Source organism: Zootermopsis nevadensis, unplaced genomic scaffold (assembly GCF_977971745.1).
Source record: "Zootermopsis nevadensis isolate Lab colony 2312 unplaced genomic scaffold, Znev_1.0 Znev_ptg000002l, whole genome shotgun sequence".
Taxonomy (NCBI): Eukaryota; Metazoa; Arthropoda; class Insecta; order Blattodea; family Termopsidae; genus Zootermopsis; species Zootermopsis nevadensis.
The window spans coordinates 6228402-6246690 of NW_028259134.1; the positions used below are offsets into that span (position 1 = coordinate 6228402).

The window sequence follows — 18289 nt, forward strand, 5'->3', positions numbered from 1 at the left end:
TTATTATTTCCAATTGATTTATTAAAACAAAATATTGTTTTGAATCAAATGCAGCATTTTAATGACAATCAGTAAAGTAAAAATAAATATCTGTCACAGTAACATTAATTAATCTGTAACAAAAGGAATAAATAACATTGAATACACAACCAATAAATTACAAACAAACAAACAAACAAACTAGAAGCAAAATGTGCAATAATGAGCTTACATACTCCTAACTCCTCCAGCGTCAGTCCAGTGTGATCAGTTTGGAGACGGTTGTGTTTGGTGTCGTATCACGTAACATAGGCGTCCCCTCCTGATATTTGCTCTGCCATCCGCATCGTTTATGTTCATTGAAGTTCCTTCGAGCACTACATTAAGTGATGCCATCTGGACTACTTCAAATCTAATTTTTTGAAAAGTTTGTACTCCTCATTTACGACAAAATATTCAGTACAGCTGAGAAGTGGTAGGATTATAAACAAAGGAACAGACTTCGAACTGAAAATAATTACTGAATCTGACCTGGGAGAGAAAATATCAAGAAACATATTGTCTGTTAGGACGTTTCTAGAACCGAATTAATCTCGCTCGGGAAAACCACTGAGACTCTCCTGAACGAACCCAGTATCAGATTACAGCGCCACTCGCCTGTGCTGAACGCAGAGAATTAATTTTTACAGAAGGGAAATTATCTGAAGGTGTTTGTTACATGAAAAACAGATTATCACCTGGACTTGGCGGCTTAACTACATGCGGAGCTAACAGGGAATAAACCATATTTATATACTAATTCTTACCAGCAAAGAAGAACACCAGACAGATGGAGATAAGTTACGTCACGTCGATATTGAAGAAACGTAACAGTGTGAAACAGAAGAAGTACGGGAGACAGAGTGCGATATATCGCAACCTAGCAAAATCAAAGTTGTCTTCGACCAGGGACATCCTCGTCTAGACAGTTTAGTAAATCGTTTGCTTTTATTGGTCTGGATAAGGCTTGTGACTCCAGACCAATATGTAAAGTACAAGAAATTTTGAAAACATTAAAGATAAATCCAGAGAATATTGAATTAATTAAGAGGTTTGTGGAATAATATAATTTTGTGAGACATGGGGTAATATTTCCAGCGCCTTTGCTGCAACAAGAAGCTTAATATTGACTAATGGACTTCGTGTAAATGAGCGAAGGCTGGCACAATAAATGGCACTTACCGGTTTACACTAAACTTCGCAGATGACTAGGTCCTTATTGCACAGGATGAACAATTTACAATTCATATGAGGACTGCTTGAAATTAATAATAATTGGGGCTTCGAAACTAATTCTATGCAACAACAAGAAGAATGAGTGGGAAGAAGGAAGGAAGTGGCCAAAAGGAGTTTAACATAGCTAACTGGACCTCACGAGGTGACTGAGGAAGAGCACGACCAAAGCAGCTGAGGAAAGAAGGCGCTCCACAGGCCAGAACCATCACAGGGACTGGAGCAGGTGCAGATGCCGTGCAGATTGACAGCCTGCACCTTTCTGTCGTCAGAATTTAAGTTCCATCTTGTAGTTCAGTTTGTAGTCGGCGAAGAAAAAGAACGTGAATTTTGATGGTATTTTCAGTTGCCTACCTGCTGTAAACTTCAGTAGCGAAGGCGTTCAGATGCATCGATCGATGAAAGGCAAGCCATTTAACGTTTTGTGAATTTGTTACGCAAGGTAAACACGTGATTGCTCAAACCGATGTGTTGCAGTCAATCCATTATTCTGCAGCAGATCTTCCGAAGACCTGCGCAGATGAGTGTACCACGTGTCAATGCCACGTGTTTGGACAGTTCTTGTGGTCAGTGCGAATGAAGTACGCTCGACTTATTCCGTGTTTGTCAACGACGGAATACGCTTTCTCCATGATTTCCAGCGTCGGGTGTCGACTTCGGGTCAAAATCCACGCGTTGCCTGAAAATAAAAGAATTGATTGAACGCTGTGTCACCTGCAGAGTTTATGAAGCGTTACTAGGGGGCAGTGGTCGTGGCCTCTCTGATGACAGTTTCTACATTTGCCCGTACTGGGGAGCTTTCAGGAGGTTTCAATCTCAGTATAGAGACAGGCTATCTATCCTGACTGATCTTTTTGTGGTATCCTTCAGTCACTTCAGGAAATGTATGCAATACCTCCTCAAAATACGTCAGACCGCATCCTTCCAAGCCCTTTTCAGTTAATCATTTAGAACAATCCGGTCATAACGACACAACATACGCAATTATTTAGGTATCGTTAAATAATCAAAAACTCGGTAGTGTTTGTTACATTTTTACGGCTGTACTATAATAAAATTCCACGGTGGTCTAGCGGTTAGAACGCTGGCCTTGTAATCCTGGGGGTATCGGGTTCGATTCCCGGCGGTGCCCGAATTTATAACTTGTGTTGGGCAAGGCCGTGGTCTGGGCAACACGGAGTTTTCCTCCGGGGGCTTCCACGGTTTCTCCGTGGCATCCCGACAATTACTCCATTCACACACAGAAGAAGGCAATGGCAAACCACTTCTGGATCATCTGCCAAGAACGTATATGAACAGGTCCCAATCCGAGAAAAGGATGGAAGGATCCTGTTCATATGGACCTGTCGTCAGACAGAACACTAAATAAATAAAATAAATACTATAATAAAATCCCAACCAATATTCTTACCTAACCTAACTAACCTAACCTAACTTAACCTAATAACAATTAAAGTACAATAATAAAACCCCGAGTAACAAAACGAACCTAATACAAATCATAAATCTAACTAAAGCGCTAACCTAACGTAATGAGAAGTAACTGCACAGAATATAATTTTATATCTTACTGTCTCTTTGTCTATCGAAATACGTAAATAGCCAAACACATAGATTATATACAGACATGCTTTACTTATAGCAGCTTTTCAGGATGTAGATGAAATGCAAGTATTCAGTTTAGCCATACATAAAATTCAAGGATATTGTTTAGTCGAATGTCTAATACAGGCGAAGTGGAATAGACGAAATGGTCGTCGGAAGAGCGAAAGGTAGCTGAAATGGCTTGTAGGCGTAATGGTGCGTGGGTGAAATGTATATAGGAAAAGTTTCCTGACATACTCTTAATCCGAATTGACGTGACTAATTGCCCGTCACTTTTGTCACAATGATAGCTTTAAACTCTTACAGGAATATAACTAAGAGGCTTTACTGACTGACAGCGAACTCACGAGTGCTGAAGAGACCGAAGTTCGAGCAGGACCAGACGACAGAGTAGTTCTCGTAGTCCGTACCCAGGACCCAGTACGGCGCGTCCACCAGCACTGCAACAATGGAATTGACATTGATAGTCATTGTTGCTGATTCAAAAACAGCTGCATACATAATCGCACTGCACAGAATCAGACATTTTCCTTTGAGTTTCTTAGAGTTTGTTCACATCCAAAAACGTTTTACGTAATACTATTCATGTTACGTAGTTAACTACGTTTGTACGATGCAAAGGCAAGTTCCACTGATAGACGGACGGACAGTACTTCCACATTGAGCCATCATGCATTAAAAGTACTCGGCTTTGAAATATTTTATGTTTGGGCCCGAAGAATGAACATCTTGGGTTAAACTCATGTACGTTTCGATGTTGGCGCGGTGCAGGTAAGGATTCTGGAGAAACTAACTCCATGGAGCAGAGTTCCTCTTGAGAAGCTGAAAGTCACACAGCTAATCAAGATATTTCCCGCTTTTTATGGGGTCCGAAGGTTGATTACAGTGTCCACATGTCTAAATTCTGAGTCATATTAATCGAGTCCACGCCCCAAATCCAGTTTCCCCAAGATACACTTTAATATCATTCTTCCATCTACCCCTTGGTCTTTCGAGAGACTTCTTCCTTCCAGGCTTCCCAACCAAAATGTTGTATGCATCTCTCATCCTCCGTATTCTTATCTCATACTTATTGATTCGATCACCTTGATAGTATCTGAAGACTACAGTAAAATCCCGCCACCCTCCCATTGCGTAATCGAAAGGCCGTGGAAAGAAATTACCTACGCATTTCCAAAGCGAGTTCACCTGTAATACGCCAGCTCGCTAGTCGACCTCCGCCCAGATTTTTTTACAGGAAATGGTTTCCGCACACTTTTAATAATACACGCGCTTCAGTTTGAATATAATATCGAGGCTGGTCACAGAGCACGAAGTTACTGAGTACACAGATAGGTGCGTAGACAGCAAAATGTTGCGCTGAGCTGGAGATACTGTGAGTGGAAAGGAAGTTCCAATTCACCAAACCCCCGTTTTAAAACCCAAATTAGTGGTGGAGATAGTGTGGCGCTGTGACGGGGTTTGGGCGAACGAACAGTGCATGAGCTGATCATAGAATTATGCACAAGTCTGCCGTCGATTCATCCCTCTAAAGTCCAGATTTTCTCGTAAGTTCCCCGTTCTCAAACCACTTCAACGTGAGACACCAGATTTCAACCCATGCAAGAAAACAGATACAATTAAAGTAGGATTATAGGTTCTCACATTGAGCACAAATATGGCTGCCTTACTGGTCATAGCGCCGTGTGGTCTGGTAGAAGATTATCAGAGTTTCAGAACTTCTTGTAGTGCCCACGGCTCTACAACCCAGAGGAGAGCTATCTAGATGCACGTATAGTTTCGATCTTTTTAAATTTTTGCTTTTTAAGTTTGGGCTCCCGAACTAATGCTCATCTGGGGCTATTTTTGTTGGTACCACTGTCAAGTTCTAGTTTTGATTGGTTTGGTAGACCTGGAGAGGGTAGTGAAGTAGTTGATATGAGGTAATGTGCCAGGATGGTGGGTGGTGTCACTGCGCAAGATTGCATCAAAGTACACATGAACAGTAAGTGAAATTAACGCTGAATTTCGAGTCTAAACTGTGGTATTCTGCTGGTCAGACAGGACGATAAAAGATTCTGAACATGGTAGCAAGCATTCCACGAATTTGGTATCCTCTTAATTTCCTCTTGAATGGAGTTGATATTTGTTAACATTGTTCATAAATATATCAACCGTCAATTGTCAATGGATTTATCAAGTTCCGTTGCGTATTTATTTTTCCCAGCAGTTTAATGACATTTCCGTTGGGATGTTTCTCTGATGTTTTGTAGAATTTTACCTACGTTTCAGGGTGCTTAGTGACGACTTTGTTTTTCTTTGTAGTATCTTGGTCAGTCACATAAATTTAAAAGAAGTTTAAGAAAAATTAGTGGACCTTAATATCACCAAATTGTATAGAACTTTGTATGCAAAGAGTATAATCCCTTTAGAATTAGCATATGCACATTAAGAGTCCTGTTAATTATCTTCAAAGGTATATTTATTTCCTGAATCATAATATAAGAAGCATAAGATGTATTTTAAGTCAAATATTACCACAAAATTTCACAGTATTTGTAAGCTAGCCAATAGTTGGGGTGTATAATGTCACATGTCTCAGGACTCTTAGACAGATGCAAGTATGAGCCTGTAAACTTTTCCATGAAAAGGAGGACTCTTGACAGTATTAATACTAAAATTGCAGTTTCAGCCATTTCTCAGATAATTGAGGTGAAATAAGATGCTCTTTTTTATATTGCAAAGAATGACAATTTCCATACTTCAATTACTCAGGTCTCACAGCACTTGTAATTTACACCAAAGATGTAATGACATATGATAAATAATGTGCTCAGAATTCAGAATTGCTCTCATACTCTATTCTGAAATATAATGTATGTGCGTATCAGTCTTGTTTTGTGGGACACAAGAAAAATCCTGATCCAGGCAATAATTCACAAAAGAAATTTAAATTTCGTAGGATAGGTTGTGGCCTCGAATATTCAAAACAGGCAGCAGCAATTTTGCCAGATGAGAAGAAGTGTCACCAGGGCACACAAAATTCATCAGACATGAAATTTGTTTCTGTTAAACAGTTTAATCAACTCAAATAGTTTCATTGGTGTATTATTTTAGTAATGTTTTAAAATACTTCCTGCCCAACTAATCATGAAGATTATTCAGTTGTAAATAATTGATAGAAGGTCAAATTGGATTGATGTTTTTCTCCAATATGTGATTGAATATGTCAAAATCTGTTGATTCCCAATAATTTCATCTATGTGTGGCATTGACAGAACAATTCTGGTTAAAATTGTGTATGTAGTTTATAACAGTAATAACCCTTGATGATAACAACAGTCGGTTTTACCACTCTTCTTTGTAAATAGATACAATAATCTAGTAATTCACTTCTCTAGTACTGCTTGCCTATTCAGAATATAATTAAAAAGTTTGTTACTCTCAGAATGTAATGAATTACCACCTGCTTGGATAATTTCTATTGGAATTTGAATATTACCTGATTTAAAGTTTTCAACACTAATTGCAACCTCAGAAAAGCTATGCAGGTAGCATTCGATTTGCGCCGATTCAGAATAACGCCGATTTCGAAACCAGCAAGACAAAAAGTGAACAAAATATATTTTACCATTATTTATAACGTTTTACAATGTATCTCGTACTAAATCGTAATTCTTACATCGCTGATTTTGAATAAAAATTATAAATACAGTCACCTCTGCAATTACGTATGTTTCGTTAACGCGAATTTGCTCCAATGAGATCGACCAATCGGTAAAATCTGTTTGTGAAATGCGAACTTTTGCATATGCAAGTTTGCTGTTATGCAATTTCATTTCTGGCGCTTAAAACTTTCAAAGGACTAATTTAATCTCTGCGGAGGTACCGGGGTTATTTTTACTACACGATTTTCTATAGGTCGGCGTCTTACATGAATGCAGCTATCGCATAACAGCAGAGATGATTGTACACATCAATCACATGAAAGAATCGCAGTCAATCGCGAGGACCAACGAATTGCCGATTGTAAGTGTATAGTTTTTAAATTCCCTTAATTTTATTTACGTTATTTCAGAGCTTTAAACGTGATGCCATTATATTACTCGTCAATGTTTGGGTGCTAGGAATGCATGTGATTGACTTCCGATTGATTTACGTTATAAAAGAGTTTCAATTTACGCCGATTCCAATTACGCCGGTTCGTCCAGGAACGCATCCCCGGCGTAAATCGAGGGCTACCTGTACTTGGATACCGATGGGTCATCTGTATATATTTCAGTGTACCTAACATCAATAACTGCATCGACATTCAGTAGTTGACGAAAGTAATTCTTGGGAATCTGAAAGCATATTACCATTTTAATCTTTTACCTAATTACTTCTAGGATGTTAACCCTTCTTAAATCTATGCATTCCTCTGTACATGTCTCTTTTATTTTACTCTGTGTTTTAAGCTCATAAATTATTTCTTTCAGATGTTTCCTTCTTTTGTTCCTAAAAGTTCTACTAGCATTATCCATATTATTTACATTCATCATACCACCGTTTATGGTGGTGTAACTCGTAATGACTTACGGTTTCTACGAAATTTGTGTATTCTCTCTGATATTTTCCCATGCGCTATTGTTGTTCACATTGTTATCCAAGTTTTCCATTGCTTAAAATTTTGCCCTTATAATGTTCCTTAACGTCTGCAACTTTGAGATTCTTGATATCATCTTTGCATATCAAGTGTTTGCTTAGTGATAGCCTCTGCCGAAGTAGTTCTGAAGCCACCAGAGGTCAGTATTGTCGGACATCTTTCTTTGCTATGATAGGGCGAGACTGTTTCTATGTGGAAATGCGGCCACTGGTCCTTTGTCAATCCTTTAAATGATACGCGAGTGAATATGGAGCGACGGTGGAGTGATATTGATGGGGAAAAACCGAAGGACTCTGAGAAAGACCTGCCCCAGTGAAACTGACACCAAATATGCTTTACTTCGGTCTGGTTCTATGTTTCCATCAGGAGGATCCCAAGTGTATTTACGAATTTTGTGATATGGGAACTTTGTACTCTTGATAATTGTATCATTTTATGTGGCAAACTGTACTATACTAACCCCATTATCGTTATTATTTTCATGTGAGCTGTCAGCCTCACTCTTAATAGCTTACCTTCCTGCCTCCACATTGAACTCCCCCCAAAAATTTCATGTACTACTTAAGAAATTGACTGAATAGACGCTCTAGTTCCTCATGAAAGCTGCCGTTTTATATCATCACACTTATCCTCAATTCGCGCATGCACATTTAGAGCAATAATATCACACCCTAAGCAGTGATCAGCATTTCAATTTTCATATGAGAGTGTATAATTGTCTGCTGAGTTCGTGCTCAGCACATGTCTGAGGTTCCTCGCCATTAGATGGCTGTTCCCTCAGTTTCATTACAGTGCGATATGAGCAGGTACGTACCTGGCAATGACGGGAATTTGACGCTGAGTTTCGATTCCTCGGTTCGCCCAGTCATACGGACTTCACCTTCAATCATGGAACGTATACCCGTCCTGCGAACACACATCGGAGGATCGTACAAGGATATACTTGCAGTCCGACACAGAAAACCACACTGAGAGCATTGAACCCATGTCCCTGTTCTGAATTCACCTGAATTTGAGGGCATTTGAGAACAAAGTATAGCTGTAAAGCATTTCGAACAAAAGACACTTAGTAACAAAGGACAATAAAAATGACACAATTAAAAACTACGTAAAAGTACTGGTAACTGATAAAATCAAATGAAGGCGGAGGATAAGATGAACATGACAGGGCACGTAGAGCGTTCGAGGGGAATGAGAAACATATGCGATGTTGGACAGTTGAATAACTGGACTGATGTGTTGCTACATCAGCTGACAAAGCAGCATAGATGGCGCGTATTGGAATATGCGACTACGATATTCTGCAGTCTTATGTTAAAAAGGTAGCTGGGATTCTGTTAGGTGTGATTACAGCAGGTTTCTTTGGCGAAGTACTTGCCTAGTATATAACATGGTTTATTAATAGATGCAACGGAAAGTAGGCATTAAATTTTCAGTGGAGCAAGAGGAGACTTCGTCTCCCGTTCAAAAAATGTTAAAAGGAGAGGGAACAGTGAGGAAAATAGAAGCTAATTAGAAGATGAATCGCCCTGATGATGGAGGCAGTATGACCTCTGAAACGTTGTTAAACATCGACCAGACTACATAGTGCAAAAACCCAGAAGACAGAAATCTTCATACTCTGATGACGGAGGCAGTATGACCTCAGAAACGTTGGTAAACATCGACCAGACTTCACAGCGCAACAACTCAGAAGACAGAAATCTTCATACTCTGATGATGGAGGCAGTATGACCTCTGAAACGTTGGTAAACATCTACCAGACTACACAGCGCAACAACCCAGAAGACAGAAATCTTCATACTCACCGCCCTGATGACGGAGGCAGTATGACCTCTGAAACGTTGGTAAACATCGACCAGACTACACAGCGCAACAACTCAGAAGACGGACATCTTCATACTCTGATGATGGAGGCAGTATGACCTCTGAAACGTTGGTAAACATCTACCAGACTACACAGCGCAACAACCCAGAAGACAGAAATCTTCATACTCACCGCCCTGATGACGGAGGCAGTATGACCTCTGAAACGTTGGTTAATATCGACCAGACTACACAGCGCAACAACCCAGAAGACAGAAATCTTCATACTCATCGCCCTGATGATGGAGGCAGTATGACCTCTGAAACGTTGGTAAACATCGACCAGACTACACAGCGCAAAAACCCAGAAGACAGAAATCTTCATACTTACCGCTGTGAAAACCTCAAATCGTACACAGAAGCTAACTACTTCAGGATGGGTGGGAAGATGTTACAGACGACTAAATTTCTGGCCGCCCGACAACTCTGGGAAATTATCGTCGATCGATAAAAAATAACAAAGTACAACGTGAATAAAGGTAACGACGATATCGGTTTTGTCGAAACATGAAAGTGTGCAGCAAAATGACGTGAGATGTCAGGGACTAAAAGGAAACGAGGAGAGACTAAATCTACTAAAAATTTTCAGCAAAACAGAATGTCTGATTTTCTAGTAAAACATTAACTTGTGATGGGAAATCGGTCTTCCAGTTCCTTCCGCAGTCCCCAATGGAATTCTCTGGAGACTCAGAGACCGAAACGTTAGCTGCCGGTTGCAGATTTCTTCCTCTAAACAACCGGCCAAGAAACCCCACACCCCTTCAAGAAAGAAAATTCTGGCAAGGCTTGTTTGTGTTTGATCATGACATTGCGCCATCTCAGACATTTCGGTAGGATAATTTTAGTACAAGAAGGAGTTAACAACTTCCAGGGTTCAAAAATCCGCTGTCATTGCTCGATTTGTTTGATTTGTTCCGTATGACATTTAATGTTCCTGAAATTAAAAATGTATTTGCAGTTATATAATTTTAAATTATTTTAGGGAATTTCAAGCTATGAGGCAAAAATGTTTCCAGCAGTGTTTCCGGGCATGGCATAATTCAGATACGTTTTAATGCAGGAAGCGAGTATTTTAAAGAGACACTCACCAACGTTTACTAACTATACAAGGAATCAGTACAATTATGTGTCACCAGTAGTAGATTTTCTCCGAAACCTCAAGATAAAAGTATAATTGGTAAACCTAGTCGTAGACGGGAGAAAACTGTAACATTTGATTTTAAATATACGAGATTATAAGGATGTGGATTATATTAAATCGGTTGAATGTATTGTATAGCTGCGGTCTTACGGCGTTTAACATACACCTTTACCAGCTGAGCTAATATCAGCTTGTCAACTTCTAGGCTGTATCATGGACTACTTTAATTGACAAAGATCTGGCTGAGACAGCCGGTAGACTTTCTGTTCGAAGGATGCATCATTCCGTCGTAAATGTGTATCTTCACCAAGAAACAAGGATAAACTTCCGTGACCACAACGGAATTCGAACTGTCGATAATAATGTTGGCGATAGTTGAGGCCGTGTGAACAAACGCATCTAGGCCTGTTACGTCGGCCATCTTGCTATCATTGACCTAACCTAGTTAGAAATTGTGTAAATTCGCATGTGAGTCGAGCAGTTGAATCAACGCCTGCAAACTTTGAATTCTAGCACACGCGTTACAGACGTGGCGGAGAAGTTGCCGCAGTGGAAGGCGAGTCAAATTATACTGCGATACGAGCATAAATTGTGGCGTATGACGAGTTCGTAAAAAAAAGTTTTACATTAGTTGTTTTATCTTTACGCAGTCTTTTGTCTGTTAATTCATTTTGCTTACTCAAAGTACTGAATCAAACGTGAAGCTAAGTTCTGGGTATCTCTTGCCTGCACGCATTCAAACGGACATGACATATCAGAACACACAACAAGTGGTTAGCGTCATCCTCCGGCCGACTTTACACCTGCAATAGGAACCAGAATGCTGGGTGCTTTTCCAGTCAATTGTCTTTATTGTTACTTCGTGATTTAACTAGGCGTTTTCATCCGCAAAGATTATATCGCTTCAGGTGGAATGATGATTATGAATGATAAATTGGGAAGGATGTCTTAAGAAGAAGTGCTGAAAGCTTCAGGGTTTAGGCTGTCGGCATGCGACCATGAGACTACGCGGCACAACAAATTTACATCGCCATGAGAACCTGGAATTCTATACTCAGATCGGTCTCTGGCCTGTTACTACTGTACGTGGCCAAGGGTAAGTGGCAAAACGCAGCTGCATGTTGTAGTAATAGGCTGTGATGCAAGCTTATGGCAGAATAAATTAGCGATTCAGACCTCGGCCGGGGTTCTACGTAACGTAACTTAGGTTCTGTCATGTGACGTCGTATGAATCTTTATTTTTATATTAATGACGACGAATGGGGCAACCCGGTACGGTTTCATTACTGTGCTAGTAAGCTAAACGGAAATAAAATTAACTCCCGAAACGTCGTATATATCGAATGTATTTCAGATAATGGGCAGGACCCAGTACGGTATCAGTATAATGAAATTCTATTTCGATTTTATTCAGTTTCTTCCTATTAATTTTCAAGGACGTTTCCTAGCACGCTCTGGCAAGGAACGTCCTAAGTCAGAGTCGGTTCATCTTCGTGGCAAAAGAACCTTCCTTCAAGATCCCCGTCTACACGGTTTTTCTCATCACCTTGTATCTCTTCCGTGAGCTGATAAATCTTTAAGTAGCTAACCTATAAAAGTAAATTGTTTTGTGTTTAAAATTACTTCTCATTTTTGCATTCTCATTAGGTAAGTCGCGTTTCTGTGACATCTTTCCGTTATGTACCGACCTCACAGTACGACCACCTGCATGTTAGTGTTTATGGGGTAGGCGAACAATGCAGACGTGTTTCCGATGACAGGTCCGTAGACTATTGAGAGAGTACCCGACTGTTTTTCCAGTCCGTGAATTTAAACCTGTTCAGGATGACAACGGATGGCTGGCGGAGTACTTACAGGTAGCTCATCTGTCGGTTCACGATGCTGATGCGTCCATCCCCCGCGTCCGTGTAGTTGGCAGCCACGCACTTGCCGGCGAACTCGAACAGCGCGAAGTATCGCTCCGCCTCGTACCACTGACCCAGGTACTGCAACAGAGCGAGCAAGCACGCACCGTTACCAGGATGCTGGCTGACTGGGCTGGGCGACCAGGGTTCGAATACTGGTAGAGCCCTACTGTCTCTCTAACGGGTTCCGGAACAAAGCAGCAGGAAAGTGAAACAAATCATTGGCCAAGGTTTTTGAATGCGTGAAGTCTAATTTTTCGTTTCTCCAACCACAACGTGATGTCTGAACGCTGTTTTCTATTCTACTTGGCGTTCTTTCTGTTAAGAAAATACACTTCAGGTGTGAACGAAGTAAACCAAAGCCCTTGAAGCCCGCAAACATATCCCACTTTTCTTACTTACCTTCTGTAAGTTGAAATTTCGCATGGTCTCGATGTCTGGACACGGACCGAGCGCGGGAACCTGGGCCTGTGTCATTGCCACAACCACCACAAGGAGCGCTGCTACAGCTGTTTCACCGCCTACCATCTTGTGGCAACAAAAATTTACAAGTTCTATAAATACTGTTTCAGAGCGCGCCGGAAATGTCTCCCGTTAGCGTAAGCGCACACCCCCGTTATTTTTAAGGCACTGTTTACGTTTCCATAAATGAGTTTCGTGTGGAAAGCCTTGCACTGGAATCAGTAGACAATGTGCAGATTGTTGAAAGTCTGGGAAGTCGATGGAGTGTTGCGAAAGAAAAGGAGGGCTTGGAAACCCTTGTCACAGGCGTTGAGAAGACGACAGGGCGGAAATAGAATAAAGCCAGCTAGGAAATAAGTAAATTAAACCAAGAGAATGAATTAGCAAGTGTAACATTTGAGTTTCTGAGAAAACAACAAAACGGGATTTGCCACGGTCTCGATGGAACAAGTGAATCGGTCGTCCCCGAAACCTGTCAGACGGGCCTCTTGTCACGAGGACTTGGGTAATCGCACATCCACGAACTATTCGTGACGCTGTGACGCTCTTGACAGAGCTGGAAGCATTGGACAGAAATTTACCAGAATGAGAGCGGACGTCATAGACTTTTGGTAATTCCGAGGAACGCCTATGCTGTCCACGGCGCTCTTCGCGTGAACTGGGACGGAAGATCTAGTCCGAGGCCGTGAGACATTTCTCACCCATCTGCGTTCACTTGTCCACATGATGAATTACGAGTAAATTAACTGATTCTCAATTTTTGGAAGTCTGGAATGCTTTTAGGTGTTCCGGACATATTACTTTAAGACGGAGTGTGGTTATTCTAAAGCAGGTCGTGTTGGACAGAAAAGCTATGATGATAGAAGCTGTCGTAGCCTTATAGCGGGTTTAGTTTGGCATGTACATGTTCTTATGATTTCTCTCACCGTAACATAACAGGTAATCAAAAGAAGAAATTCTCTTTCCCAACTGTTTTAAAGGCGCAATAGAAATATCACTGCTCTGTCAAAATATATTGTTGTTCTGATACTTTATTGCTCAAGTGATATCTGCCTACTACATTCTGTCAGTTTTCAGACAACCGTTATCACTAATGAACAAAACTTTTCGTCATGGGTAATTCTTAAAGTAGTTCGGTCCTGCTCTCTTACAGTAAATACGCACCCACCGTTAGTCGAACGCGCAAGGTGGGCTAAAGCAACGTTTACAACCATAAAATGTGGCGCGTATCTTGTGAATATTAACCAATATGACGCTCCAAATCGTTTTAGCTACGAAGAGTAGCAACAACTGATGTTTCATTCGTTGAAGAAACAAGAACACTGATTCGAAATGACTCTGGATGAAAGTTTCGCTTACATCGCTTGTCGTCTTACCTGGAACAGCGTAGGGTACGTATAATTTGTGTGTGGGCGGATTTTAGTTTCATTGTTCGAAACAGACTGCATTTTCATTTGATCGGCGAGATCGTGCGTGGTAATTTTAGAGGAGTGCTTTGTATTTAAGAGGGGGGGGGGTAGATATCGTTCGGCGGAAAACCGAAACTAGACGTCACTGCGGCCGAAGTGACGTCTTCAGCTTGGAGGCCACTCGCACGCTAATGACCTGGATGTCCCCGAGAAAAAGAACAAGATCGTGGACACGGGAGGAAGAGAGACAGAGAGATTCAGAAGATTTTCATCAATACAAACGCGATAATGACGAGAGAAGTCGGAGCGAGTCTACACGTGCTATTAAAGTTGGGGAGTTGAATTTGGAAGTGATCATAGACACGGGCTCCCCGGTTTATTTCATGAGAGGAAATTTACGATCAGGTTTTACATGCCCTGAAGATGGAGGAATTAGCGGTCCTTATCATCGTCTTCAGTAAACGGACAACACGTGTCAGAAAACGAGCTCTAATGTCTCTCTAAATGCAAGGGGAGGCATTCCATCGAGTCTTTTTGATCTCGCCGCAACTAGCAAGCCAAGGCCTATTACAGACCGAAGTTCCCTGTTGCTAGGAATTTACATTAAACTTAGGACCAGGATCAAATCGACATACAGTTCGGTATCTTCATATAAATTAAGATGAACAAATTGTGGATGGAAAGACGGTGGCCGAGGACTACGAGAAGGACGCAGACGAATTCCTTGTAGTGTCTTGAGCGGCAGGATTACGAAGGACGACCGATAAATGAAGCGAACTGCACGCACCAACAGAGACGTAAAGGCAAATGTATGTGTTCTGTGTCTCTTGCATGTCGATATGTTTGAATGCATATGTGGCTTATATCTTCTTATTGATGGCATGAACACAAATTTATAATAATCACACATTTAATTTAAGCAGGTCAGCGATGTCAGTAAAATGTCAACGAGATAGACGGTCAGAGAAGTGTCTGGTCTTGAAATGGGAATGTTTGACTTATACTCTATCTGGATATGTCAAATTATTAAATGCGGACAGACAGACAGACAGGGTAAATGTAATAGGCGCGTCTTTGTTACTTTTAATTTACATTGCGCCGGACTACGTAATGAAATACAGGTTGGGATGTTGAAATGCAGTGAAATGAACATTAACGCAAGTCTCCGTCCTATGGACTTCAAAGATTTTTAATACGAAGCTCACACAGCCAACGTCAGTTGCTTGTTCAGGCCCCCGTCATCTTGGCCTGACTGATCGTGGCGTTACACTGAACTGTCGCAAACCAGTTCCACAACTATTTCCGCAACATCAGTTATAATTCCAACGAAATATTTCGGTTTATTTTTCGTTTCCGGATCTGTGCCACCCACGTTCTTCAATTCGTCCTGTCCGCATTCGAAAGGTAACAGAATCGAATTCTGGCACCTGCAGCGAGGATATTTTTGATTTTATTCAGCCCGTCGGAATAAATTTCGAGGTAGTGTTTCAAAATAGGCCTCAAACGTTCCATCTCACACCCACCACGATTAACTACCTGCAGTCATCCTTATTTTATTTTATTTAGTGTTGTGTCTGATGACAGGTCCATATGAACAGGATCCTTCCATCCTTTTCTCGGACTGGGACCTGTTCATATACGTTCTTGGCAGATGATCCAGAAGTGGTTTGCCATTGCCTTCTTCTGTGTGTGAATGGAGTAATTGTTGGGATGCCACGGAGAAACCGGGGAAGCCCCCGGAGGAAAACTCCGTGTTGCCTAGACCACGGCCTTGCCCAACACAAGTTATAAATTCGGGCACCGCCGGGAATCGAACCCGAGATCCCAGAATTACAAGGCCAGCTTTCTAATCGCTAGACCACCGTGGCTATAGTCATCCTTACTCTACGATAAATAACCAAAGCAGCTGAAACAGCGTCTTAAAAGAACACAATGAAGATCAACATGAATGAGCAAGTGTGCTGCTGGATGCCGGCAGTGTCTGGTTGACGATACGATTTATCATCAGGCCACGACACCTGTCACATTCTTGTTTCAACCAAACTGCAGCGTGCGATACAGCAACGTAAATTAAACAAGTTTTATTGTAAAAGGTTGATGTAACGCTCTGGGAAACTCGTTTGAATCTTAGCCAGACAGCGTTTTAATAGTACTGAGGCAAATGCCGAGATTGAGGAAGGCTACGACCACCTACTTTGAATTCATTCCACTACTCACCGTTCATGATCGCCTGCCTTCTCGTCTCACGACGTTAAGCAAGCCAAGAGCCAGTGAACAGTAGTGAAGAAGCTCTTACCTCGCGTATCCTGTGCTGCACTGCAATAGGTCTCACTGACCTCCTGTAGCTCCACTAGCCGCTGCCGAGGCTGTCTAACGGTGGTTTGTGGGTCACCAAAACCCCCTTCCCCTCATTCACATATCAGGGTCAGTGTCCCTTTTAGATCCTCTTCTGTCACTCATTTGCCTTAAGTAGTAGGAAACTTGTAACTGTATCCACACACACACACACACACACAGGGAGCAGTGCTTGCAAATGTGTACTCAGCTGTTTTCTGGGCTGTAGCACCGTGTAATCTGATAGAAGTTTACCAACGTTTCAGATATTCTTGCTGCCTCCATCATCAGGGCATGAAGACGTAGGCAGTAAGGCCTCTGAAATGTCAGTAAACTTCTACCAGACTGCACATCGCTACAGCCCAGAAGGCAGCCATCTTAGTTCTCACCGCCGTGAGAACCTCAAATCCTGCGTGTACTGAAATGTTACAATGCGTTTCCTGGGATTCCATATATCACTCACTGACCTTGACGCAAGTTCAGTGTAGTAAAGCAACGAAACGTGTTACAGACACCGAACTCTTCTGGTCCACTCAGCATTTCGTTATTACATACGGAAGTACGACTAAAAGGTTGTGTAATCCATAAACTGCATTTACCGCATATGCAGCCATGTTGTGGGCTGGGCCATGCATTTGGAAAGTTGACGATTTTATCTTTACCAACCAGTGCAATGTCTGCATCAGTTCATTATTCACTGTCATCCTCTCATTCGACCCTGCATAGTCTCAGCTACTGAGAAAACGTCGTTAAATAAATTATAAATAAGTAAATTATTCAAATATCGAGATAATAAGTGCTATTAGAAACAATCGCTATGAAAGTTATAAATATGCAGTGCAGTTAAGGCACTTTCGTGACAAGGGTTGGCAACATTGTATTAGATGTGGCTTCGAACACTTGAGCAGCTTTCAGTTGTAGGTATTCTTCACGCTCTAGTGTGTCCTGCCTGTCTTTCGCTTTTTTCCGACGGGGGTGTACAACCTGCATGACCAGGAATTTTGCTGCTCAACAACGGAACTGAAGGACACATAGTTGCAGTTCATTGTTCAGAAACAATGAACTCGTATCACAAAATACAATAAATACCTTGGGGCAATAAGGACCAACGCGATGTGGCGTGAAGAACACTATTGAAATATGAGTGTACTCCAAAGAGTACACCTATCCGAGCTAATGTGGGAAGTGGTAGCATGTTTACTATTGGTACTCCCTGTTTCTCTCCGCTTTTGTGAAAGTTTCGGGATCTGTGAGACTGGTGTTATGAGCCCCGGGGATAATAGGTGGCTGGGTGGCTCCAGAGCTGGTCTTGGCGCAGAGGCTAGAAGGAAAATTATTTGCCCCTGCCAGGGGATCTGACCGTCTCATACGTCAGACAAATTATGTCGAAATTGTTTGCAGCGGTGAATCACATGCTGCGAATCCGGACCACAGAGATTACACAGAATCTCTCAGCAATATCCAGAACGGAGTTTTTGTGAATAAGCATCGTGAGTAACCAGAAATTTTCTGTGCAAATTACAGTTCCAGTGGGAATTGAAACAGCTCAACGTAATATTGTTCAGAGTTTAAAAGTGCTGTATCTCTCGAGGTCGCTCCAAAAGCATTTGTATCTTGCTGTTTTATGATTTCGGTGCAACAAAAACAAGACGGTGCAGTGAACATTACGGCCAATGAGGATCTCAGCATCACA

General features: G+C 41.5%; 1 protein-coding gene across 2 annotated transcripts; it reads right to left on the reverse strand.

The window, feature by feature from the left end:
* On the reverse strand, positions 1-16851 carry LOC110830507 (apolipoprotein D). Of its 2 annotated transcripts, none has more exons than XM_022065531.2 (6): positions 16559-16851; positions 12794-12919; positions 12342-12472; positions 8295-8386; positions 3204-3296; positions 1-1930 (listed from the first exon to the last, which is right to left on the reverse strand). In XM_022065531.2, exons 2-6 carry the CDS (start codon positions 12917-12919, stop codon positions 1788-1790), a joined length of 585 nt encoding a protein of 194 aa, XP_021921223.1. In that variant the 5' UTR covers positions 16559-16851; the 3' UTR covers positions 1-1787. The 2 variants fall into 2 exon arrangements, with proteins under 2 accessions (XP_021921223.1, XP_021921224.1); XM_022065532.2 differs by having other exon boundaries at positions 16480-16571.
* Positions 16852-18289: the final 1438 nt, after the last annotated feature.

Excerpts from the sequence above, each read along its gene's own strand:
- LOC110830507 (XM_022065531.2), bottom strand. The coding sequence starts at position 12,919 with ATGGTAGGCGGTGAAACAGCTGTAGCAGCGCTCCTTGTGGTGGTTGTG. Across the intron at positions 12,473-12,793 it reads GAAATTTCAACTTACAGAAG|TACCTGGGTCAGTGGTACGA; the intron begins GTAAGTAAGAAA and ends GCTCTGTTGCAG. Across the intron at positions 8,387-12,341 it reads AACCGACAGATGAGCTACCT|GACGGGTATACGTTCCATGA; the intron begins GTAAGTACTCCG and ends GTGTGTTCGCAG.